The 25,079-nt window shown below is 42.6% G+C and overlaps 1 protein-coding gene across 2 annotated transcripts in view; it reads right to left on the reverse strand.

The window, feature by feature from the left end:
* IKBKB (inhibitor of nuclear factor kappa B kinase subunit beta) overlaps nucleotides 1-25,079 on the reverse strand; it is a 77,452-nt gene that overhangs the window by 14,195 nt on the left and 38,178 nt on the right. Inside the window, exons 8-19 of one of the 2 annotated variants that reach the window (XM_036751362.1) lie at nucleotides 23,903-24,027; nucleotides 21,286-21,393; nucleotides 16,767-16,896; nucleotides 15,193-15,387; nucleotides 13,728-13,842; nucleotides 10,969-11,092; nucleotides 9,876-10,027; nucleotides 9,678-9,739; nucleotides 7,371-7,480; nucleotides 5,460-5,509; nucleotides 5,251-5,350; nucleotides 4,106-4,253 (exon numbers count right to left, since the gene is read on the reverse strand). In XM_036751362.1, coding sequence (XP_036607257.1) covers nucleotides 4,106-4,253; nucleotides 5,251-5,350; nucleotides 5,460-5,509; nucleotides 7,371-7,480; nucleotides 9,678-9,739; nucleotides 9,876-10,027; nucleotides 10,969-11,092; nucleotides 13,728-13,842; nucleotides 15,193-15,387; nucleotides 16,767-16,896; nucleotides 21,286-21,393; nucleotides 23,903-24,027 — 1,419 coding nt within the window. Of the gene's footprint in view, nucleotides 1-4,105; nucleotides 4,254-5,250; nucleotides 5,351-5,459; nucleotides 5,510-7,370; nucleotides 7,496-9,677; nucleotides 9,740-9,875; nucleotides 10,028-10,968; nucleotides 11,093-13,727; nucleotides 13,843-15,192; nucleotides 15,388-16,766; nucleotides 16,897-21,285; nucleotides 21,394-23,902; nucleotides 24,028-25,079 lie in introns of both variants that reach the window. The other variant, XM_036751361.1, reaches the window with a different exon arrangement.

The following is a 25,079-nucleotide window of genomic DNA, read 5'->3' on the forward strand; positions in this document are numbered from 1 at the left end:
AATATACTATCGAAGCCTTTAATCTAAGTTAATAATAACAATGATAGGAACATTAAACAGCATGGAGTCTAGCACCGATCGCTGGGGCATTCCACTGGAGAACTATCAAGTTGACATCAGTCTATCAATGACTAGTTTGGGTTCCAGTCACTGGACCAGTTCTGAATTCAACTCACTATACTGCCCTCATGCCTGAACGTTGCTCTTCCACAAGAGTAGCATGAGAAGTGTGTCATCTGACATACTGTTCAAGGGTCCAATCCTACAATCTCTCTGGTCATCTTATCATGGGGTGATGTATCACGGAAAGGTGAGCTTTTTCTTAGGGAGCCATTAATATAGTAGTTCAGTAATGAAAGCAAGTCAGGAGATCCCAATAGAGGTTATGGGAAGGAGAGGCCATGAATCTGAAAAATGTCTTTCAGGAACAAGTGGACAGACTTGGTAGTGGCAGAATTCCAGCAGAGAGGACACTGCGCCGTCTTCGTCAAGGTACATTCAGAATGGGGTTGTAACCCTGGGATGGGGGAGGGTCTACGACTGAGTTTGGTGTCATTGTCCCTCAGGGATAGAGAAGGTGTTAGCAAGGGCTGAAGCAATTCTACTAGCCTCCCCACAGATTTCTTGGCCTGGTCACCTCCCACGCAGGTCTGGTCATATTGGCAGATCTCATATCATATGCAACAATATGTAAGGTTTTGAACAGGCCCATGTGGCCCGGCACCAGGATGTCACAGCAGCAGCAGAGACGTGACCATCTAATTTCACAGGAGGCAGCTAGGAAACGAAACAGGCATGAGTGGAGGTACCAAAGGTCATCTGAGACTGACTTTCCTTTGGGCAAAGGGATTGTGCCAACTAAAGAGTGTAGACAGCTAAAGCTGCATAAAAGCATCTTGTGCCTGACGCTGGCATATCAGATATAGTAGGTCCAGTCAAGGGTGAGTAGCAGTAAGGCTGTGGTCTACAGGAAGGCTTGTTGGTGTGACTGATCCACTGTGTACACAAATTCTGATTTTTCTAATGGTCCATATGCTTCCTGGGTTTGATAGTACAGGACAAAGGTGATGAGGAAGTTAAATCTATTACAAATAATGTCCAGCACTCGTGACATTTGCTGAGTTAATAGGTAATCTGAAAGGGATTCAGGGTGTGGATGATGATATGCCACACTCCTCAAGACGGTGATTCCATGCCTCAAATATGGCTTTAATGGTGAGTAGTTCCTTTTCCTGGGTAGCTAGGCAGATGGAGTGCTGGGCCTGAAATTAGGAAGACTCATGTTCCTGAGCTCAAATCCAGCCTGAGACACTGCCTAGCTGTGTGACCCTGGGCAAGTCACTTAACCCTGTTTGCCTCAGTTTCCTCACCTGTATAATGAAATGGCAAACCAGTGCAGTATCTTTGCCAAGAAAACCCCAAATGGGGTTTTAGTCAGATACAACTAAAAAAATAACCAAACAACCAAGTTTTTCTCCCATATGAGTTCCTCTCCCCACTGCCTGTGCCCTGTGGTAGACTTGTGAGAGAAAGATATACAGGGCTGGGACACGGGAGACAAGAGCTCCCACGAGTATGGATACATGGGTGTCTACAATGAAGTTATTTGTGAGCTTCCAAATAGATCGAGGTAGGAGCTGAGGTAAGCCACTGTCTGAGGGGGATGAATGCACCTCCTGCCTCTGGTGCCCCATGGAAGGTCTTGGGCCAGTTTGTCAGGTCTGTGAGTGCAGGAAACTTGTGGATAAAGCAAGGGTAAAAGTCCTGCAAAGTCAAGGAGATTCTTCAGATCTTTTGCTGATGTGGGATTTCCCACTATAGCGTAACGGTGTCCCATTCATCACTTGACTATATTCAGACCGGATTGTACGTCCCTCCAGGGACTTTTTGCTTTGCTGGATCTATGGTCTCATCCGCATATGGGGTATTCCTTCCAACAATAAAGATTTCAGTCCATCCATGGCCTCTTATTCTGGGCACCTTGCGATTGTGTGCTCCCATAAATCCAGCACTGGGGGGTGTGCCCAACATGCGCAAGGCAGAAGTGACTGGGAGATGCCTCCAGCTGGTTAAACCTTCTGAGATCCGATGGCCCAGGGCAGAGGCATTTCACACGTTCTGGCTTAGAGCTGCCATGTTCTACCAACAGCTAGCATGTGTACAGCTTGTTAGGGTTTGCAGAGTGCTTTACATATACTAGTGCATTCAATCCTCACAACAACATTGTAAGATACCTGATATTATCATATCCACTTTGCAGATGAGGAAATTGAGGCAAATACACGTGAAGTGATTTGTTCAGGGTCTCATAGCTAGGAAGTATCTGAGGCAGAATTTGAACTCAGGTCCTCCTGACTCCAAATTCAGCACTTCTGGTTCCTTCCTTTGTCCATGCCTGAGTTGGCAAATTCTGGATGGCAATTTTCATCGGATGGAGTGTCAAAAATCCCCTTGTATTCCAGGAGGGAATTACCCTGTGAGTCTGTCTCATGTGAGGGAGGTAATAAGCCAGCAGGAAACCATGGCCTGCCAAGTGGGATATGGCAAAGCTGATCTGTCCCCAGGCTGGAATTCCCCAGGAAAAGAGGTTCGGCATTACCCTCATCTACATCATTATCATGAATATAGTGCATTAAGGTTTAAAAAACAACTTCCTCATAGCATACTTATGGGAAACGAAAAAAAAAATTGTGGAGGACATAAGGTGCAGCAGGGGTGGTTGATGCTACCTGCTTTTAGAGGTAACAGCTGGACCAGACCTCTACAAAAGTGATTATGTTCTAGGGAGCTCCCAAGGCCGTTCGTTTGCCTCCTACCTGGCCTTGAAAGTGAAGCCAGGTGTACTGGAGCATAGCTGAAATCTCTGCTCCTGGGGAAGTTGAGGCTGGTGGATTTCTTGAGCCAGAAGGTACTGACCTGTCGTGGGTTAAGTCAATTGAGCGTCTGCGCTAAGTTTGGCATTAAGATGGTGCACTCCAAAAGAGGTGCTGACTGGTCCGTGTCAGAAAATGGAAGGGGGAAGAGCTGTGCTGATTGGAATGGGAATGGACCCAGGGGTAGCCCCTGAACTTTCAGGCCAGGTGAGATAGGAAGACTTGGTCTCTTAAAGAGAAAAGGAAGAAAGAAGGAAAGGAAGAAAGTAGGGAAGGAAGGAAGGAAGGAAGGAAGGAAGGAAGGAAGGAAGGAAGGAAGGGAAAGAAAGAAAATAAGAAAGAAGACTAAGGGTTACAGAGCTGTTAGTCTGAAGGGCAATCTGCAGCTCTGCTACCGTCTGAGTCAGGACAGTGAGGAGGGATTATTTTAGCGTTTTTTTTTGGCATGGTAGAAAATTATTTGGCATGAGGCTGATAGATGTAGTTAATTAAAGAGCAATGAACAGGTCTGGAGAAAGAAAGAACATGCCTGGCCCATAATGGATGCTTAATAAATACTTATTAATTGATTGACTGAATGAGGGTTTTCCAGCTGAGGTCAGGGCCTTTTCTGGTAGCAATGGGCCGGAGGTGCAACCTCCTTGTCACCTTCATTGTTCTGATGTGGGTCCAGACAGTACCTCCCACTGCTACAGTTAGCGCCATCACAATTAGAGACTGTATGAAGGTGTCTGGTCATAAAACTGAGACAAAGGCTAATGAGGAGAACGATAGGAATCAAGTTGATGTCCATTAACAAAAAAAGGTCCTTCCTCTGCTCTTCCCCACAGAATGGGAATAATAGCCCAGGGATACAAAGGATTTAACCAGGTCTGCAATGAGTAAGCAGCAGTATCCCTTTGTGTGGAGAGGACCTAGGATCAAAGGATGGTTGGATGGAATAAGCATTTATTAAACGCCTACTATGCGCCAGGTGTTGTGCTGAGTGCTCTACAAATATTATCTCGTTTGTCCCTCACAACAACCCTGGGAGGTGGAATTTAGAAACGTAGAGCTGGAAGGAACGTCAGAGGCCCTGTAGTTCAATGCCCCCATTTTACAGATGAAACTGAGACCTAGAGAGGCTGAGTGATGGCCCAAGGTCACCCAGCCCGGAAGCGACGGAAGCAGGATTTGATTCCGGGGTCAGTGTTCTTTCCCCAGCACCGTGTTGGCTAATTATCTTCACTCACACAAGCTATCTTCAGGAGATTCCACAGCTCCTTCTGTCTTTTCTCCTGGAGCTGCACGACCGTCTTCTCGTCTTCGTTCATCAAGTTTACCACTTCTTCCACTTGAGGTAACAATTCCAGGGCCTTCTGCTTGCAAACCATAGTCTTACTGTAAGGAAAATGAAAGAACAGTGCTAACGGCTTCATTAGGGTAGCTATTTTGGGATTAAAAAAAAGAAGGGAAAGGGAAAGCCGCTGGTTATTTAGGGATGGCCAAGCGGACATCCAATCAGCTACTGCTAAAGTGTCTTTAAAGTGCCTCGCCTCACTTAACCTGGATTCTCTGCTGGTTTCTTCTCTTTGCCTCCTGTATTGCTAGGCCGAGAAGCCTCCACCCGGTGCCCTCCTCTCCTGATTGGGGACTCCTATCCTGGGGCCATTGGGAAGGACTAAGCCACGCTTTGCTTCAACCAAACCGGGATGCTTTCCTGGACTCCTCATCCTTCTTCTGACCGGCCATGTTGCCCAGAGTGGGTGTTTCCTGTCCCCCCACTCTTGATTTCAAGCTCCCCTCCATGTGTTGTCTTCCTACAGAAGAATGTATCCTCCAGAGTGGAGGCTGGCTGCCTCACTTATGCTTGTGTCTCTAGTACCTACCGCAGTGCCTGGCACAGAAGACGTGCTTAATAAGCTTGATCACTTACTCACTTACGCATTTACTCACTCACTCTGTCTTTCTGTTTGTCTGCCTCTCTATCTACCTATTATCTATCCTTCTGTCTATGTATCTATCTGTCCTTCATGTTATCTTTCTTTTCCTTCCTACCTTTATTATCTATCCTTCTATCTTCTATCTATATATTATCTATCTATCCTTTCTCTTTCTGCCTTCCTATTATCTCTGTCCCTGCCTTCCTACTATCCATCCATCTATCTATCTATCTATCTATCTATCTATCTATCTATCTATCTATCTATCTATCTATCCATCTATCCCTACTGAGTTTCAGTTAGTTGCCTCCTGGCATGCTGTATTGTACTTTGATGGGCAACCTGGGCTGCTCTCCCCAAAGTAAGGAGAAAATTACCCCATGTTTCCTCTCCTTTGGACCTGCTTCCTGGTCATTCCACCCTCTGCCCTGTTCACAGTAGCACAATATTAATACCTGAGCTGCATGTAAATGGCTCGTACTTTCTTCTCAAAGCTCTGGATGGCCTGAAGGAGTAGCCGTACCATTTCTTGACTGTCTCCATCAGTTCGCTGGTCTAGAAAGAGGAAAGAATGAGACATTTTTCCAATGTGGCCAGTAAGACATCCCAGGATCTCATGCAATTAGCGAATGGAACCCAAATCAATCTTTAAAGCCCTTTTTACCTCTTGGTTTTTCCCTTAATCGCCGATAAAGCTCTCTTGCTTGTTCTTCTCTGAAATATAAGAACAAAAAATTCTGTCCATGATCCAAATTTCAAATCATTTGAAAGAAAAACACAATTCATACCCGCTGGTGAAACTTCCTCCAAACTTCCCTATTTTGCTGACTTACATTAAGCTCTACTAAGACCTTCAGATCTTTTTCTGAATTGTTGTCTAGACATGCTTGCTTCATCTTGTACTTGTGACATTGAAGTTTTGTGTTGCAGTGTAAGAATTTACATTTATTCCTATTAAACTTTATTTGTGGGCTGAATGCCTTGCCTGTTAACATCTTTTTCAAGTCTGAGCACTGGGCCTGGAGTCATGAAGACCTAGTTCAAATCCAATCTCAGATACTTCCTAGCTGTGTGACTTTGGACCTCTGCCTTTTCCTTCAATTGTAAAATGGGGATAATAGCACCTACTTGGCAGGATTGTTGTGAAGATCAATTGAGATATTTGTAAAGCACTTAGCACAGTGCAGATCTGGCACATGGTAGGCCCTTAATAAATGCTTGTTTCCTTCCTTCCACTGTCATCCAATGGGTTAATTATCCCTCTTTTAGCTTTGCATCACTGGAAAATTTTTGACTAGCATGCCCTTTATGTCTTTATCTAAGTCACTAATAAAAATGTTAAACAGCCTCAGGGCCAAGCATAGATCCCTGGAGCACTCCACTGGAGCCCTCCTGTTAGGCTGTCATCAAATCATGAATGACTGACTACTCTTTGGGTCTAACCAATCAACCAATTCTGGATCCACCTCATTGCCAGCCACCTGTGTCCATCTGTTCCACAAGAAAGGCATCAGTAGCTTCATCAAATGCTTTGCTAAAATCCAGCTAAAACTCCCCTGCCCTGCCAGCCTCGCCTGGCATGACCTGCTCTTGAGGGAGGCCTGCTGCCTCATGGCGATCACTTCTTCCCTTTCTAAATGTTCACGTACCATCCCTTTAAAAATACATTCTAGAACCTTGCCAGGAACTAAAGTTAAACTGCTTTAGTCTACTGTCTTCCTGGTTTGGAAAATCAGGACAACCTTAGTGCTTCTCCATTCCTGGAGCTCCTCTCTTATTCTCTGGGATATTTCAGAGATCATTAATGGTGGCAATTACATGTATCCATGCTCTTAACTCCTCTAGGATGTAGTTCTCTGGGCCTGGTGACTTAAACTCCCTATGAATTTTGGTTATCACCTCCCTATTATCTGAATGAATTTTGGCTATCACCTCCTTATTATAGGAATGAATTTTGGCTATCACCTCCCTATTATCTGAATGAATTTTGGCTATCACCTCCCCTCTTTTGCTTTGCCCTCTCTAGTCCACAGGTCATTCTCCTTAGCAGAGAAAACAGAAACAAAAGACCTGAGCAATTCTGTTTTTTTCATCATCACTGGTTATTATCATCCTTCCCTCCACCCCAAGCAGAGGGTCCTGTCTCTTCTCTGGTCCTCTTCTTTCCTCTGATACAGCTAAAAAGACACCCCTTTTTACCATTTTGTTCTCCAAATACCTTTTTCTAATTAAACGGTCACCACCCTAGTTTGGACCCTTGTCGCGTCTCACCTAAAATACTGTTGTGGCCTCATAATTGGTCTCACCTTTCTTTCTTCCCCAGCACTGGTACAACAACCTTTCTAAGGTAAAGCAGTGGGGCCTAGTGAAGGGATGTCAAACATGGAGGCCAGCCCACAACCCTCCTGAGGGTGGCCTGAACCAGATTAGATGAGATATCATGTGTAAAGCACTTAATAAACCTTAAAGCTCTATATAAATGCTACCTATCATTATTATTAGGATGAGCCTCCCTCCCACCCCCAGGCTCCAGCTGGACAAAGCTGTTCTTCGCAGTTGACAGGCTAATACTTACAGATCATCCAAAGTTCCCCCTTGTTTCCGACTCATTGGGCTCCTCTGTAGGTCCACAATATCTGTCTGCAGGGCCATCATCTGTTCTACCAGATGTTTCACATCTGCCTCCTGATAAAAATAGTGCTGAGGTGAATAGGAGAAAGAGGAAGGACCTGAGGTACAGGACTGAAACCATCAGAACTCAGCAAAAAATGAAATCGATCATATCCTTGAACTGAGTGATACTAAGTGACTGGCAGGAGTCTCAGGACATAACAATTCTTAAGTTTTCTTAATCATTTTAGGTCCCAGAAACCTATTTGTAGATACTATGACTTCTTAAGGCAGGTAGGTGGTGTAGTAGATGGAGCTCCAGACATGGAGTCAGGAAGAGCTGAGTTCAAATGTGGCCTCGGACCCTTGCTAGCTGTGTGATTCTGGGCAAGTGACTTAACCCTGTGTGCTTCAGTTTCCACATCTGGGGAAGAAAATGGTAAAGCAGTATTTTTGCCAAGAAAGCCCCAATTGGGGTCATGAAGAGTCGGACGTTACTGAAACAGCTCTGCAACAACAACACGACCTCTTCGAAGGCGCTGACACCCATAACTCTATGAGTTATATGTGTAAGTAGATGCCCCTACAGACACCAAACCCAGCCCTGGACACAGAGTGAGGGCAGAGTACTCGCCTGCCTCCGTGTCCATCATAGTGGTACCCAGGCACCGCTATATCCTATCATTGTCACCCTGCCGATGAGGAGATTAAGGCACAGAGGAATGAATTCACTTGGCCAGGGTCACATAGAAAGTCAGACTTGGAAAAGAAATCACAACCCTGAGTTTTCATTCACTGGTAGAGGCAGGCAGTGTAGGGGAGAGAGTAGAGGAGTCAGAAGCCTGAGTTTTCGAGTCCTAGGTATTCCATGGAGGGCTCTTCTGGGCTCTCATCTATCAAAAGCAGATGATAAGTGTTCTAGATATCTCATGGGGCTGTTGTGAAAGAGCATTTTTGGGGTGTGGGTCATGATTTGACTTTTTCTTTCACTTTAATCAATGCTTACTTAAAAAAAACAAGAACAGCAGCCATTTGCAGAGATAAACCACCCCGTTGTTAAACCCTAACTTGTAAAAAATGAAAAAGAGCTAAGTATAACTGACTGGCAAAGCTCCCATGTCCAACAATGTACGCTACGTTTCACACCCCTAGCTCCCCACCTCTTTCCTGAGAGAAGGGATGTGTATTATTATATTCTTTATTCTCCAGAACCAAGATCAATCCTTGCAATTAATCCAAATTGAAAACGTGTTTTCTAAAGTGTAAAGTGTTTTAGAAATGGACCCTGCTATAGTGGCATGGTTTCCTGCTCAGTCTCTCTTTGCCTTCAAAATCTACTTTCATTAATGACATAAATGACTGCTGAATTGAACCGAATTGGGTCCTTGTGCCGGGTCACTTCCTTTTCTTTGGTTTTATCTTCCCATGGGAATTGAGCAGCTAGGCGGTGCAGTGGGTAGAGTGCTGGACCTGGAGTCAGGAAGATCTGAGTTCAAATCTACCCTCAGGCACTTGCTATCTGTGTGACCCTAGATAAGTCACTTAAGCCTTGTCTGCCTCTGTTTCCTCAACTGTAAAATGGGACTGGTAATATTAGTATTTATCTCTCAGGGTTGTCATAAGGATCAAATGAGATAACAATCATAAAAGGCTAAGCATTGTGCCTGGCACATAATAAGTGTGATATAAACGTTAGCTATGATTATTATTATTATTATGAAAATGAGAAGGATAATAGCACTTCCCTCCCAGGGTTGTTGTCAGGATAAAATGAGATTACAGTTGTAAAATGCTAAGCACGGTGCCTGGCACATAGTAAGCAAGAGCTTAATAAATGTTAGCTGTTATTCTTATGATTATCCAAATGGATGCAGTGAGAGCACGTACCCTACCAGGTCATATCTGTGCCTGGCACATGGTGGATATAATATTTGTAGGTGTTAGCTGTTATTGTTATTATTAAGCAAGCCGTCCAGATGCAATTGTGGTTTATTAGCTTCCTCAAAGGGAAGCCATAACCTGAACTTCTGCCATTTCCAACCCAGACATCCAAGTACAGTGTCAACACTACATCTGGCCACAGTGGGGCCCCCACGGCCTGGGTATCCATGGCCTCCCAACCACTCCCCAGCCAAGGTCAAACAGCATGGCGATGAAAACTTGACATTCCCCAGACGATGCCTGCCCAAGCCTCTGATGAGAAAGTGGAGAGTGGCCTTGAGAAGCCTCCTCCCTCTTGGTAAGCAATTAAACCTAAAATTAGTGTTCCTACCCGCCCGCAGAGCTCCACAGCCTGCTCCATATCCCGCCAGGCCAGCAGCAGTTTGTCTGACGCTGGAAAACGAATTAGAGAGACAATAAACTCAGGTTTCAGCCGGGAAATGAGGATGGGTAAAGAAAAAAAAGGGAAGAGAGAGAAGACCAGGGATGATCTCTCTGGTTGGCTCAGGGCAAAGAGAATGACACTCACTGATCCCGAACTCGGTCTGCTCGCTGTATTTCTCCAGGTCAATCTGGATGCTGGTTTTAAAGAAATCCAGCTTAGCCTTGAGCTGCTGAGACATGGATGCCATTAAGTTCTTCATCTTGGAGAGGCTGCTGTTATTTCGAAGGAGGTTCATCCTGCAGGAGCCAGGAAGAAAAGGATGTTAGCATCCCATTTGCCACACATCTCGGGTACTAAACCCAGAGCCCATCATTCCAGGTGTTTGAATTATCATTTCTTACCAAGAACAACTAGGAAATTTCCTTTTCCCGATGAGTGAGGCAGATCTGGCCCAAAGAGGGGATGGAGCAAGGTCCTCTGCCCCAAGGGCTAATCATTTAAACTAGCTACATTAAGATAATGATAGGATAGATGCAGAGAAAATGTGCCTCCCTCCTCCTCTAGGTACAGGTGGGAGGGCTATGGGTGTGGAACACTGCATATACTGTCAGAGTTGATTGACACACAGGTTAGTTATATAAACTGCTTTCCCCTCTCCTTTCTTTTTTTATTCCTTGTTACAAGGGATGGATCTCTAGGTATAAGAGAGGGATTTATTTGGAAATGAAGCATAGATACAAAAGATAACAATACATTAAAAAAAATTACCCACAGGACATAAGCAGTAAAAGTTCAGAGGGGTCCCTTTGCCACAGTGCAGCCCCAGAACTTTAGTGTACTAAATTAGCACTGGTTTTGGACTCAAAAGTCCTGGGTTCTAGTCCTGAGTCTTTCACTAATTGCATGACCCAAGGCAAATCAATTCCCCTACTCCTGTCTACCTCACAGGGTGAATGTGGGCAGTCTTTTGCCTGAGAAATGTTAGTTAATAGCATCAACAACCAAGGTCCTGATGTTCCCTTGGGTTCTTCTCACACCCCATATTCCGCCCTGACCACTCCACCCCCTTCTCTACAGAACCAACCACTCCTCATCCATTCCACAGGGACCCTCCTCACTCTGATCCTGACACTGTCCCTTCCCCACCCATCCAAACCAGCATCCCCTGCCTGCCTCTGGTAGGGGGCAGGAGGATCGCTTAAAGGCGGGAAGGGAGGAGGGCAGGGGAGGGTCTTACATAGCAGCTCTCTGGCCTTGCTGCAGCTGGCTACAGTCTTCCTTCAGGGTCCGGATTGTGTGCCACACCTGACCCCACACTTTCCTCAGCTGGAAAAAAGGGAGATTCTTCTTGGGCTCTTGAACTGGAAACAGAGACACAAACAGGGGTCCAATAGCAAACCCTCCTCTGGACTCGCGGTCCCCACCAGCTCTCTCCACTATATACGAGTTAAGGAATCAAATGCTTTTTGATGTTTTGGCTTTGATGTAACGGCTGTTCAGCTTGGGAGCTGTCATTTAGCCGGCTACCTGGATGCTCCTCATTTTCCTAATGAGACTGCATACTCCTTGAGGGCAGGGATGGTGTTGAATACTTCTCTGCATTGTATACTTTATTTAAAATTTTAAAATTTATTTAAAATTGTTTTAAAAGGCAGTTTGGAGTATGTCTATGCTACAGGTATTCATGGTGGGTCTATCTATACCCCTGAGGAACAGGGTGGGGCAGGGGGAGCAGAATGCCACTATTTAGGAGTAATTAAAAGGTTAAGAGAGGGGGCATGCATAGAAAAGGGGGTATACAGTTCAGACTCTAATTGGATATAATGTTCTTCCTTGTCACCAAAAGGATCAAGATAGAGGCAGTGGGGTGACATGGTAGATAGAATGTTGGATCTGGAGACTAGAAGACCCAGGTTCAAATCCTGCCTCACACACTTACTTAGCTCTATAAACATTTAACCATTCCCAGTCTCAGTTTCTCCATCTGTAAAATGGGGATAATGATAGCATCTATCTGGGAAATCTGTGTAAAATTTTTTTGTTCTTGCTGAAATTCAGGGTTGTTGAAATACAAATAAGATAACACATGTGAGGTGATTTGCAAACATTCATGAGCTATATAAATGCCAGCTATTAGGCATTTAATGGCCCCTTCTACCCTTCCAATCTCCTTATACTACATTCTTCTCCATACATTTTACTAACTTGATACATTAACTATTTGCAGTTCCTTGAACATGATAATCCATCTACCACCTCCATGCTTTTGCACTGGCTGTGCCTTACGTCTAGAATGCTCTCTCTTCACTTCTAACTTTCCTGACTTCCCTCAAGAATCAGATCAATTCTACCTTCTTCAGAAGGCCTTTCCTGGTTCCTTCCTCCCCCCTCTCCCACCTCCAGTTGCCACTGCTTTTCCCTCTAAGAGTATCTTCTACCTACTCTGTATCTATCTTGAATGCAACTACAATTATCCCTTCCACGTGGTGACTTTCCCCATCGTGGTTTTGATGTATTGTTGATTGCCATAAGAAATTAAATGGGAATTTTTGGGGAGTTTTGCTGCAGCTGCAGATGACACAGGAAGGCCAGCAGATGGCACAGAATCTATGACCAAATACCTAACCCAAATTTTACAATAAGGTACTGTAAACACTCCATAAAAGAAAAAAAAATCTGGATTTCTTCTCTGGTACAAAGGGAGGGCCAAAAAATTTTACACATATTTCCCAGTTCACGGGGTGTGCTCTCAACACTCGGATCACAGTGGTGCTGTGCCCCTAACCCTTGAGGTGTGGAAGGGATAAGTGTAGCTATTTTCATGTTGTCTTCTCTATTAGACATAGGGTTCCTCAAAGGAAGGGACTGTGTTTGCCTTTCTTTCCATCTCCAGTGCTTAGCATAAAATATACTTGTTGACTGACTGACCTAATATGGAATTTAAGCTCCCTGAGGGCAGGGATGGGTTGGTGGGTTGGTTTGTTTTTTTTGGTCTCCATATCTCTAACACCTAAGATAGTTCCTAGCACAAAGCTGGCACTTATTAAATGCTTGCTGATTGATTGACTAATGAATCACCAAAGTGGGCAGACAGATATTGTGAAAGGTACACACAGACACACACTCTCTCTATCCCTGTCCCTGTCTCTCGCTATCTCTCTCTCTCTCTGTCTCTCTCCCCCTCTCTCCTCAATTTTTAAGCTTATCTGAAACTATAGGCTCTATAAATGTATAGCTTTTGCCTGCTTATAAGAGATCATTAAATGAGTCTGCAAGTATCCGAAAAAAGGGGGGTGGGGTGGAGATTTGGAGTATTTATGTAAACTTCTCTGGGTATTTGTGATGGATCCTATACCTCTGGGGAGGAAGGTCAGGATGCTGATGATTGGGGACCATGAACAGTCCAGGAGAGAGAGAACATACACAGGAGAAAGGCAATCTGTGGTTTAAGCCCTGATTGTAAAACATCAGCACTAAAAGATCAAAACCCAAAGCGTTCAGAGGTAACCAGTCCACAGGGCCAGCCAGAGTTAGGACATGGTGTCCTGGGTGTAGAGCAACAGAGAGATTTCCTCACAGAGTAAAACACCCCGAAGGGGTGAGGAATAGGTGCTGTAGGTGACAATCTATCTCTTACAAAGCCTGTGCACTCTCTTATGGTAGCAATGGTTTGGTCAGGAACTGCTCCTTCAGAGACCTCTCCATTGGCAGGAGCCCAGACAAAATGCTCTGACCAGGTCACTACATGCCTTTGAAAGAACCCTATGAGTATTAATGCAGCAGCTTGTGGCTTGAGTCCTCTTTCTGAGACGGCAATCTCCTTACTATTTTAATTATAGACTACCCTCTTCCCACCCCAAGAGCTAGTGGTTGGCCCTGAGTACAGCAAAAACTAATTGCCCTGTTTTAAGGACTATCTTTGTCACTATATATGTGTTTCACACATTCTGCCTTAATAAAAACAACTAATGGTTTAGATCAAGAAACCGTTCTTACGGATACAGCTGACGCTTTCCGGGGGGGGCCTCGGGGAGATCTGAGTCTCATAGGTGATTTTTCTGTTGTCAAAGAGAAAAATGAGATCCATGTCCAATATTCGGTCATCATTTAGCTGCAAAGGGACAAGGACAAGATGAGATATTCTTGAATGAAATACCCCCCAACCTTCGTGTAATAAGGCTTACATGGCAGTGAGTCTTCTAATGATTACCTACGTGGTCTCTGGACACCTCTGAACACTGTAATCTTTGTCTAATATATAGCATCCATTTATCTTTCATGAAGCCTTTCCTTGATAACTCTGGCCTACAACAATTCAGTTCTGCTCCAGACTTTTCTGCTTCTACTGTCTGTACCATATGCCTTGTTTATATCCTCTTAGAGAGGTCTCATGGAAAGTCTGGGAGTGAGAAGATTTGGGCTTGAGTCCTGCCTATACCCCTAATCAGCTAGGAGACCTTGGACAAGTAACTCCACCTCTCAAAAAAAAAATGCACCACCAATCTCCCAAAATGGATGTATTTTACAAGTCTTAAAGTGACCCATAAGAGTGAATTGTCATTACTACTTCTACCACAGTCTCTAATTATAGAGTTTAGCACTTAATTTATACACATTTGTGTTTAATCCCTGTTTAAGTGCAGAGTGAAGTGAACAGAACCAGAAGATCATCGTACACATTAACAGCAATATTGTAACGATGCTCAACTGTGAAAGACTTGGCTACTTTGATCAATCCAATGATCCAAGACAATTCCAAAGGACCCACAGTGAATAATGCCATACTCCTCCAGAGACGGGACGGACAGACTCGGAGTGCAGATTGAAGTATGTTTTTCACTTTATTTTTCTTGCTTTTTTTTTTGCAATATGGCTAATATGGAGATGTTTTGCATGACTTCACATGTATAATTAATATCATATCATTTGCCTTCTCAAAGAGTGGAGGAAAGGCTAGAGGAAGGGAGAGAATTTGGAATTTAAATTTTTTTAAAATGTTAAAAAATCATTTAAAAAAATCACTACTTCATATGCATTTATTGTTTCCTTGGGTCACTGTAAGGTCTTTGTGGATAGAGCTCTTATCTTAGATGCTTTTATTTACAAGAACACATAATACGTGCTTACTAAGACAGTTTTTAATTGACCGATTCCTTTAGAAGGATAAAGCTAAGTTGGAAAAAATAATTGCCGGAAGAGTCCCGGTGAAAGGAGCTATGACCTGAGAGTTGGAAATCAAAATAAAGTACTTGTATCTTAAGGAAATCCTGGATGCAAGGTGTCTTATTGCAAAACAGAAGAGGAGGAATATAAATAGCACAGAATCAGTGGAGTGCCTGCCAAATTGGTGACAAATGTGAAGGCGCCTCTAGATCCCCCGGTTAAAAATAGTCCTGATGATGATAATGATGATGATTGTGACGAGAAGCCCTGTTCTTTCAAGCCCCTGGGGCTTCCTTACCTTGCCATCCACAATACACTGCGAAGCTGGTTTGTCTGAGAACAAGGCCAGGCCTGCCTCCTGCAGTAGCTCCTGGTCCTCCTCTGGGATGCCCGTGTCCGCCTGGACCCTGGCCTTCAAGCTCTGCAGGCTTTCCTTCTCCATTATGGGATAGGTGTGCACAGTGCCAGTTACCATATTCAAGATGTGAACCAGCTACGACGAGAAGTTAACAGGTCATGGAAAAAAGCCACAGGACAGATGGTCATTGCTCTGTTTTCCAGCACTTCTGATTTATCAGCGTGGACCCTTCCCCAGGACTCAAATTTTCACCTGCCTTTCATGAGTGGCTAAAAACAGTGATGTGCCTTAAGCATGTAGAATTTTGGAGTTGGGAAGGGTCTCAGAGATCATCTAATCCAACTCCTTACCTGAAACCAACCTTCCCTGTCATTTGATGACATCCTCCAGGAAAAGGAGGGAATCTGTTACAGAAGAACAAATCCTAAATTTGAAGTCAAAGGGCCTGGGTTCAAATCTGGTGTCAGATATTTACTAGTTGTGTGACCTTGGGCAAGTCACTTTGACTCAATTTGCCTCAGTTTCCTCATCTATAAAATGGGAATAATAGCCCCCACCTCACAGGGTTGATGTGAGAATCAAATGAAATATTTGTAAAAAGCACTCAGTACAGTGCCTGGCACACAGTAGGCACTACATAAATGCTTATTTCCCTTACCACCCCTTTCCCCAACGTAAGGAAATTAGACTAGATCACCTAAATCTGTGTTCTCATGACTTTCCAAGACAGTCCATTTACTACTCTAATTTGCCTCCATTCCTCATCCATAAAGTGAGGATACACACTGGAGAAGGAAGCGGCAAACCACTCTAGTATCTTTGCCCAGTCACTATCATGACAATGGTTACAGAGTTCTTTAGGCTGAACTGAAACCTGCCTCTCTATGGCATTCAGTGCACAGAGCATGGCACCTAGAGTCAAGAAACTCTGAGTTCAAATCCAGCCTCAGAGATGCTTTCACTTTTAACATGTTTGCCTCAGCTTCCCCATCTATCCAGGACACATTGTAAGCCCTATTTAAATGTTCATTATTATCAGAGTTACTATTATCCTACCTCCTTCTAGACCTGATGACCCTTCAGCCATCTGAAGATAAGGCTCTAGTTTTCCCCAGACCAGGGGCTTCTCCTATCCCTAGGCATAGCGTGCAGTCCCCTCACCATACTGATCACCCACCTCCTGTGATCGGGCATACAGAAGCACAGTCTGGATGCCTCATTGTTTCAGGTTGTTATGTGTATTCTACCTCGTTCTGAGCTTTGGCCCTAAGGTTATCCAACCCTTATCCTCCTCCTCCTCCTCCTCCTCCGCAGCTCTCATCATCCTTACCAACTCAAATCAGAGAGATGAAGGAAACACGTATCCTCACTGATTACCTAGCCCTGTGTGATTTCTGATTTTTTCCCCTAGTTTCTTTCCATTGCGCTGTCACAGTAACGCCACACAGCTTCATCTCCAGATTGCAGAAGAAGCAGACGTTTTTCATCACGAGGTAACTGAGTTTTACACTCACCTTTAGGTTCAAGATGTCGTCGAGTGCTTTGAAGCAGCCATTCGGGCCATAAGTGGGGTCCGTGCCCCTCTGTCGGGGCTGCCACATTAACATCAACTGCAGCCACTTCTCTAGTCGCTGTACTAGAATACTGAGAGACAGAAAAGGAGAAGTAGACAGGAGGAGAAGACACATCTCGGACACCAGTCTCATCTTGCCTTTATGGAAAAGGTGAGGAGGTTCAAGCCTCACAGACCTCTTCAACTCACTGGTGCGATGCAGCATCATGTACACAGTTGGCATTTCAATAAATACTTGTTGGATAGATTAATGGATAAATCTAAGGAGGGATGTTATCACTCCTCACCAACTGAATAGTTTAGGCCCTTATCCCTAAATATGTGATTTGTTACAATAATCCCCTAACAGGTCTCCCAGCTTCCACTCTTCCCCCACATCTATTCCACCCTGCATGTTATCCTGAAGCTAATTTACAGCCTAAAACACTACTTTTATTAAGTGACTCCCCAGCTCAAAAATTTTCAGTGGTTCCCACTGCCTATAGGAGCAAATTCTAACTACTTATCCCGGCATTCCAATGCCCACCAATATTTACTTTTATTCTCTACTACCATTCTAACATTATCTCTCACTTCACAGAATTTGGGGGCTAGAAAGGACCTCAGCAGCCCTATCTCTATCTGAAATTTGGTCCCCTTTATAGCACACCCATCATCTGATCACACAGACTTCACATGAAGACCTCCAATAAAGGGAAACCCATTGCCTTCTGAGGCAGTCCATTCCACTTCTGGACATGAAATTTGCTTTACATCTAGCCCAAATCTGCCCCAGTAAAATTTCCATCCATTGCTCTAATTATCACCGACGGAGTCAAGCCTATCAAGTCTAATTCATTTTCCCCAGGTCATCCCTTCAAATACTTGCAGACCCTATTATCTCCCCCATGAAGTGTTCTCTTTTCTAGAGACTGAATATTCTTAGTTCCTTCGACTTCAACTCTAATGATGTCAATTTTAGGCCTTTGACCATCTAGGTTGCTGCTCTCCAGCTCAGGGGTTCTTAACCTTTTTTGCAATATGTACCACTTTGACAGTATGGTGAAAGCTGTGGACCCTTTCTCAGAACAATATTTTTAAATAATCAAAGGAAATGCTAAATTTCAATTAGAGGTTAGTGATTATTATTCCTATCCAAGTTCATTGGCTCCTTGAAATCTATCCATGCATACTCAAGGAGGAGAACCCCAGGTTAAGAATCCCTGGTGTAGATATTCTTCACCATATCAGTGTCCTTTCTAAAATGTGGTACCCTGAAACAAACACAATGCTGGACTTGATTTCTTGACATGACTCACTCTGCTTATCCTTTTTATTGTATATATTGTCCCACTTTTCTTCCTACCTAGACTATCTCTACCTATCCAGATCCCATCCATCTTTGAAGGCCCAGCTTGAGTTACTTCTCAATTCCCATAATGCTCTACCACAGTATACCTCATAGGTGGGTTCGTTTAGGTGTTTGCCAAGAAGTGTCTGTTTTGTCGAAATGAAATGTATTTGTATGATCAATATCATATTGCTTATCTTTTCAAGGGGTGGGGAAGGGATGGGAGGGAAGAAGAAAATTTGGAACTCAATTTTTAAAAAATTAATGTAAAAAATTTTATATGTTATTGGGAAATATTTAATGAAATAACACTTTTTAGAAAAAAGTGAAAAGTATCAATAAATTTCTTTTAGAAAATGCTTTCTAAGACAGACACATGAAATATGCTATTAATGGAATTATGGATTAATCTAGCCATTCCAGAAAACAATTTGGGACTGTGCTAATAAGTAACTAAGTGTCTATACCCTTTGATGTAGAGCTCCCAATGCTAGTTACATACATCAAAGATAGAATGAAAGATTACATATATACTAAAATGCTTAGAGCAGAGACTTGGAAATGAGGTAGATGCCCATCAATTGGGAAATGGCTGAAAAAAACTACGGTACATGAAGGTATTGAGAGAATTATGGGAATTGTGTGAACCAAACTCACTTCATCTTGCTCACTTCCCTGTCTATTCAATTATAGGTCTAGTCCAATTTCTGTCTTGTGAGAAAACTATTCCATCGTAGGAACTGTGAGAAAATTTTATTGTTTGAACCTAGCCCTGTATGGCTGGGAAGCTGGACCATCTATACCTGCTTTTTAGAGACCCTTAACTAAGGACCCTAGGTTATGCTGACCAGAAACCCAGTTAGATCCAAAGACTGATCCAAGGAGTTTTCTCACAATTACGCATCCTAAGTAACCTGTATGTATTTGGGGTCCAGTGCCAAGCTAAGGGAGTCTGGTCCTGATTTGTTATGCAGTTGGTATGCATTGCTTAATAAATTGGTGTACTCAAAAGCTTGAACCTTTGTTTCTTCAGCTATCTCAGATTTCACCCATCACAGTAATGGAAAATTTACTGCAGCATAAGGAACAATCACTATAAAGAGTTCAGAGAACTATAGAAAGACTTAAAGGAACCAATGCCAAGTGAAATAAGTAGAGGCAGTAAAACAATATACAGCGATGACAAAAATGGGAAATAGAAGGAACAAAAACTGAACATTGTGAAATTATAATGACTAAGCCTGGCCTCAAAGAAGAAATGAAACATATACTTCCTTTCCTTCTTTGTTGAGGTGGGAGACTTACAGGTACAGAAAATGCATATAGTTTCTGGCTTGGTTGGTGAGGCAAGATGGTGGCATTGTGGACAGAGCGCTGGATTTTGGAGTCAGCAGCCCTGCTTTGGATACTTACTAGCTCTGTGACTATGGTAGGAGGGGTATGGGCAAATAACCTCCTTGAGCCTCAGTTTTCCTCATCTGTAAAATGAGAAGTTTAGAGTAGATAGGCTCTATGGTAAACTGTTCTCTCTCTCTCTGTCTCTCTCTCTGTCTCCTTCTCTCCCTCTCTCTCTTTCTCTCTCTCTCCCCCCCCTCTCATTTTAAAAAATTCTTTGTCACAATAGAAGGGTTCTCCAAAGGGGAGGAAACTCAAGGTGATGTATAAATGAAAGATGTCAGCAGAATTTAAAAAAAATGTTTCCCAGATATCTTCAGCCCTTAGTGACCTCTCCCCTGTTGATCTCACTGCACTTATGTCCTTTGTTACTCATTTATCAATCACTGCCTATTGACGTCTCCTATGTTAACTCTTATATTGCTACTAATAGTTTCCTGGGCTGTCTCCCCATTAGATTTCCTAAAAATACATTTTATTGATGTCCTTTATCTAACAACATAGTCATTCCCCACCCTTTCCAGATTGAAATTTCCTTTGCAACAAAGAGAAACAATTAAACAGAAACATAACATGGTAACCATATCTGCCAATACATACATGGTCTATCCCTGCAGTTCCCCACCTCTCCACTGTGAGGCGGGAGATACATTCTATTCTATGACCTTCAGACCCTTTAATGCTTTTTCAGTTACCTGAAGTTCAATGTTCTTCTTATGGTCTTGCTCACATGTATATTAGTCATTCTGTTGGTTCTTACTTATTTCACTCTGAATTATTTCATACAAATCTCCCCTTGTTTCTACGAATTCCTGATACATTTATCATTTCTTACCATTCAGTATTATTCCATTATAGTCATGATACCATCATTTTTCAGCCATTACCCAATCGACAGATATCTACTTTGTTTCCAGTTCTTTAATACCACAAAGAGCCCTGCTATGAATACTTTGGTATATGCTGGACCTTTGTTTCTGTCTTTGGCTTCCTTGGGGTGTATGTCCTGTAGTGGGATCGCTGAGTCTAAGGGTATGGATTTTTCTCATACAATTCCAAATTGTTTTCCAAGATGACTTGACCACTTTGTAGTTATGTGAACAGTTATGTGCCGGTCTTCTCACAGCCCCTCCAATACTAACTATCCATCTTTTATAGACTTTACTATCTGCACGGTGTGAGGTGAAACCTCAGAGTTATTTCTATTTGCAATTTTCTTGCTATTAGTGATTTAGAGCGTATTTTCATGTGGTCATTTATAGTCTGAAATTTTTATTTTAAAAACTGTTTGTTCATATCCTTTGACTGATTATTCCCTGATTAGATTATAAGCTCCATGATGGCAGGAACCACATATCTAATAATTCTTCTGTCCCCTTCCTCATCCAGGAAGAGGCAAAGAATACGGTAGATGTTTAATCAGTATTTTTTGGAATGAATGGGACTTTTCTATGACACACACCCAGCCTGAGATTGATGGCTTAAGTACCCAGTGGAAAGAGAATAAAACTTATTCAACCAATCAATCACTCAACAAGCATATATTAAGCATATAGGAATCAGGTACTATGCTAAGTACTAGATATAAATATAAAGAATGAAATAATCCTTGCCTCCAAGGAGCCTATACTCTTGACTATTACGAGATGGTCATCCAGATGCTCAGTATCTGAGAGATGTACTATGGAGTTGGTCTATGGTCGATCTAAACGCGGTCTATGGCGTTGTATCTCACCTGTTAAGGTTATTAGGGTATGGTAAACTGCTTGAGAATTTCACCCCTCCAGCCAAGTCTTCACTAACAACGATATCTAGTTCACTCTTCTGTCGGACTTTTGAATGCCTAAAAAGAAGATTTCCCAGAGTGACTGGCTATCCGATGATTCCCTGTACAATCAATCAATTCACCAACATTTACTAAGCACCTAGTATGTGCCAGGTACTATGCTTTCCTGTTGATACCTTTAACCATTTCTCAGGGGACAGCCCACCACCTTTTAAGTATTTTATTTTATAGCTATATAGGAAACAGATTTTCATTATAGCCCTCACCATGGGCTGGAGGTGAACCTGGGTTTTTAAAAGTTATGCCAGTGGAACACAAGCCTTAGTGGGCCTTCTTAAGACTAGAGGGCTTTGAAGATTGCTCCAGAAACAGAATGTGTGTCTATCCCCTGAAGTCCAACCTAGCTAAGTTCAGAGAGGCTCATCCCTCAGAAGGATGGTCACCAAGGAATAAGTTAATGGCCATGGCAATTCATGAAGCATGGAGAGGTTGGGATCTGGGTCCATGATAGGAGTTCTCACACCCCCGGAATTGGGTGTCTTTCAAAGTACCCAAGAAAAAGAGTCCACATTTCCAGATGGATTTATCTTCCATAAGAATCATGGTCAACTTCTTTTATCATGGAAAGATGGTACCTTTGGGAGTATAAGAATGACATACCACCTGGAAGCATTATTTGTAGAAAAAGTTTTTTGCAGAGCTATTCCTCAGAATATCTAGTTCTTTATTCATCCATGTTCTTGGTTCTTTAGTTTGGTTTTACCCAGGAGGGGGCTAATAAATGTTTAACAACTGGCCCACCAGGAAAAAAAAAGTATGCATGACACACTTTTAAATTTAATCTGTATTATTAACATTATCTCCATCACTTTTTAAAGTCTAGACAATTGACAAAGCAAAAATCAAGTCCTGTTTTGTAGTGCTTGCTGATTTCCAAGGGTAAATGATCACACTGAAGATTTAATAATAGGCGCTCATGAGCCAGTATAAGCCTAGTCCAGCATACTCTCTCCCGGGCTTTTATGAACTTCTCCTCTACCCAGATTGCATTCTGAGGCAGGTATGGGGCTCAGTGGATAGACAGTTAGACTTGGAATCAGGAAACCTTGAATTCTAAACCTCCTTCACACACCAATTAGCTGTATGACCTTGGGCAAGTCACTCACTGAACTTAGTCTGTTTCCTCACCTGCAGAATAGGGATAATGACAGCACATACCTCCCAGGGTTTTTGTGAGAATCAAGTAAGATAATGTTTGTAAAGTGCTTTGCAAACTTTAAAGTGCTATGTAAATGCTAGCAATTATTATCATTTTATTCAATACAAAATCTTGAAGTTCTGATGGACAATTTTAAAGATTGTCCCAGTTATATCCAGGCTAAGAATTTTCCAAAGCATTTAGAGATAGAAAAGCTCAGGTATGTTTAGGAACAGCATTCACCTCATTTTTTTTGAGGTATATATTGGTATAAATTTAGCAGTAATTGTTCTAAAATATAGGCCACACCCCTAAAACTAGATCTTGTGAAAAGAAAAAAAATTATGGAGGTATGCATGGAAATGACAGTTCTATAAAATTACCTTAATAAGGTAAACATTTACTGTGTAAATTTCTTTCATATTCCATTTGATTCCAATGAAGATGTTTTTATTAAATTTTTATTATTACTTTCTTTTTATCTTGGTGACTTGCATCATTATTCTCTTAACTAAGATTTTGTACAAGTTAGATTTTGGGAAGAAATATAGTTTACGCTGGACCAATAATATATATGAGCCAATGAGAAGCTTTAGAATTGCTCATCAGAACTGTGGAAGGCAGACATTCTTCTATAATTTAGCGGTGCTGACGAGAGGCAGTGTGGTGTACTAGAAAGAACCTAAGAAGCTCTGGCTTCAGCAGAGACCTGGGTTCAGATGCTACCTCTAATACTTATCCATAGCATAGATAAGTTGCCTCCCTGACCCTCTGTTTATTGATCTGTAAAATGGCAATAGATATCTGTGTCCCCTGCCTCATAAGATTTTCATGAAGCTCAAAAAGATAATATGCGTAAAATCCTTTCCAAACCTTCAAAGCGCTATGTAAAATATCACCTGTTACTATTAACACTAAAATTAACAATAATTCACATTTATATAGTATTTTAAGGTTTAAAAGGTACCTATATCAAAACAACCCCATGAGGTAGGTAGTAAAAATATTGTTTTAAAAGTCAAAATTTTTCAAATGAGGCATCAGATTCAGGTTAAGTGGACTGACCAGGGTCACACAGCTAGGGACAGGATGGGCCAGGGCTTGACCCCAGGGCATTTGACTCCCAAGGTTCCTTCCACAATACCATGGAACCTCTGAATTCAAAATAAAACTGAGAAATTATCAAAATAAAAAAGCATATGGCAGGCTTATTACTGGGACTACTGAAGAAATAATTTCAGAGAGCTTTTATAAAATTGGTATAGCCTAGGCTTAAGGTCAACTACATATCTGCTGATTGAGTGGAGAAAGTGGATAAAGGAAAAAGCAGTCATCGGGTCTGTGGGTCACCCACAAACACCCACTCACCACTGCACTGGCTGCCAGTTGGGGAGGAATGGCCTGAACCCTGTAATACACTCAAAGGCCAAGGTCCCAAAGCTCCAGTAATCCACAGTGACTGTGTATTTCTGTTGTTCCAACAGCTCCGGAGCCTTTGAAGAGACATTGTTGAGTTAGACCTGAGAAGTTCTTCAGTCCTCCAAGCCCCAGGGGGAAAGGCAAGACATTCAAACTACCCCCACTTTCACTCTCCTCCAATGTGCCTCTGTGGGTACTAGGTGGAGCCACACCATGCCTGATCTGTGCAGAAGAGGGTAATGGAAGGAGCTTCCTTATTTAGTTCCTAGGCCCTAATTCCAGAGGTTCCATCTTGTTCTTCCAGCTCAACTCATTAAGCCAGAGGGAAGGACTAGGAAGAAGGATTCCTGGACTTTATTTTGAACCTCACTCTGTCTTGGTGGGTTAGAGAGGAATGGGACAGCAGAGAAGGGGAGGTATTGGTTACAGTACACCTGATAAGTTTCCCCATGCTTCAGTGTCCCCACTCTTTAAATGAAGCCAGTATCATTGTCATCACCATCACCAAAAAAGGTTGATCGAGGGCTTGGGAAATGGGTTAGATAAGGAAGACACCAAGAATGTTATTGTGTAGTGGGACATCCCTATATAGGGAGAAACTTTTTAAAAATGGGGTGGGGGTTATTTAGAAAATATGGCTACTGAGAAATGCATATATTTTCAAATGCCAGAAAAATTTGATCTCCATGACATACAGTGCCTTTGGGGTTTAAGCAACAACATGGAGGGGATGAGGGGATGGGGGAGGCAGCACCTTTATATGTTTTCAGAGTACACAAATGCCTTGCTTTGCTTTTGGTGCTAAGAAATATGAGACAGGATCCCTACCCTCAAGGAGCTTATAATCTAAGGTGGCAGGATAAATATTGTGAGGAAAGTGCTTTTTAAAATGCTCTAAGAATTCACCTCCAGAGAGAGAGCTGATGGAATCAGACCACAGATGGAAGCATATTTTCTTCTCTTTCTTTAAAAAAAAATTTTTTTGGACATGGTTAATGTAGGAACTTGTTTTGCATGACTGCATATTTGTAAGGGGTTTTAGTTTTCTGTTTTCTCAACGGGTGAGAGAAGGGATAAAGGGAGGGAGAAAATTTGGAACTGAAAAGAAAATTGAATCTTAAAAGGT

The sequence above is a fragment of the Trichosurus vulpecula genome, chromosome 3 (genome assembly GCF_011100635.1).
Source record: "Trichosurus vulpecula isolate mTriVul1 chromosome 3, mTriVul1.pri, whole genome shotgun sequence".
Classification (NCBI taxonomy): Eukaryota; Metazoa; Chordata; class Mammalia; order Diprotodontia; family Phalangeridae; genus Trichosurus; species Trichosurus vulpecula.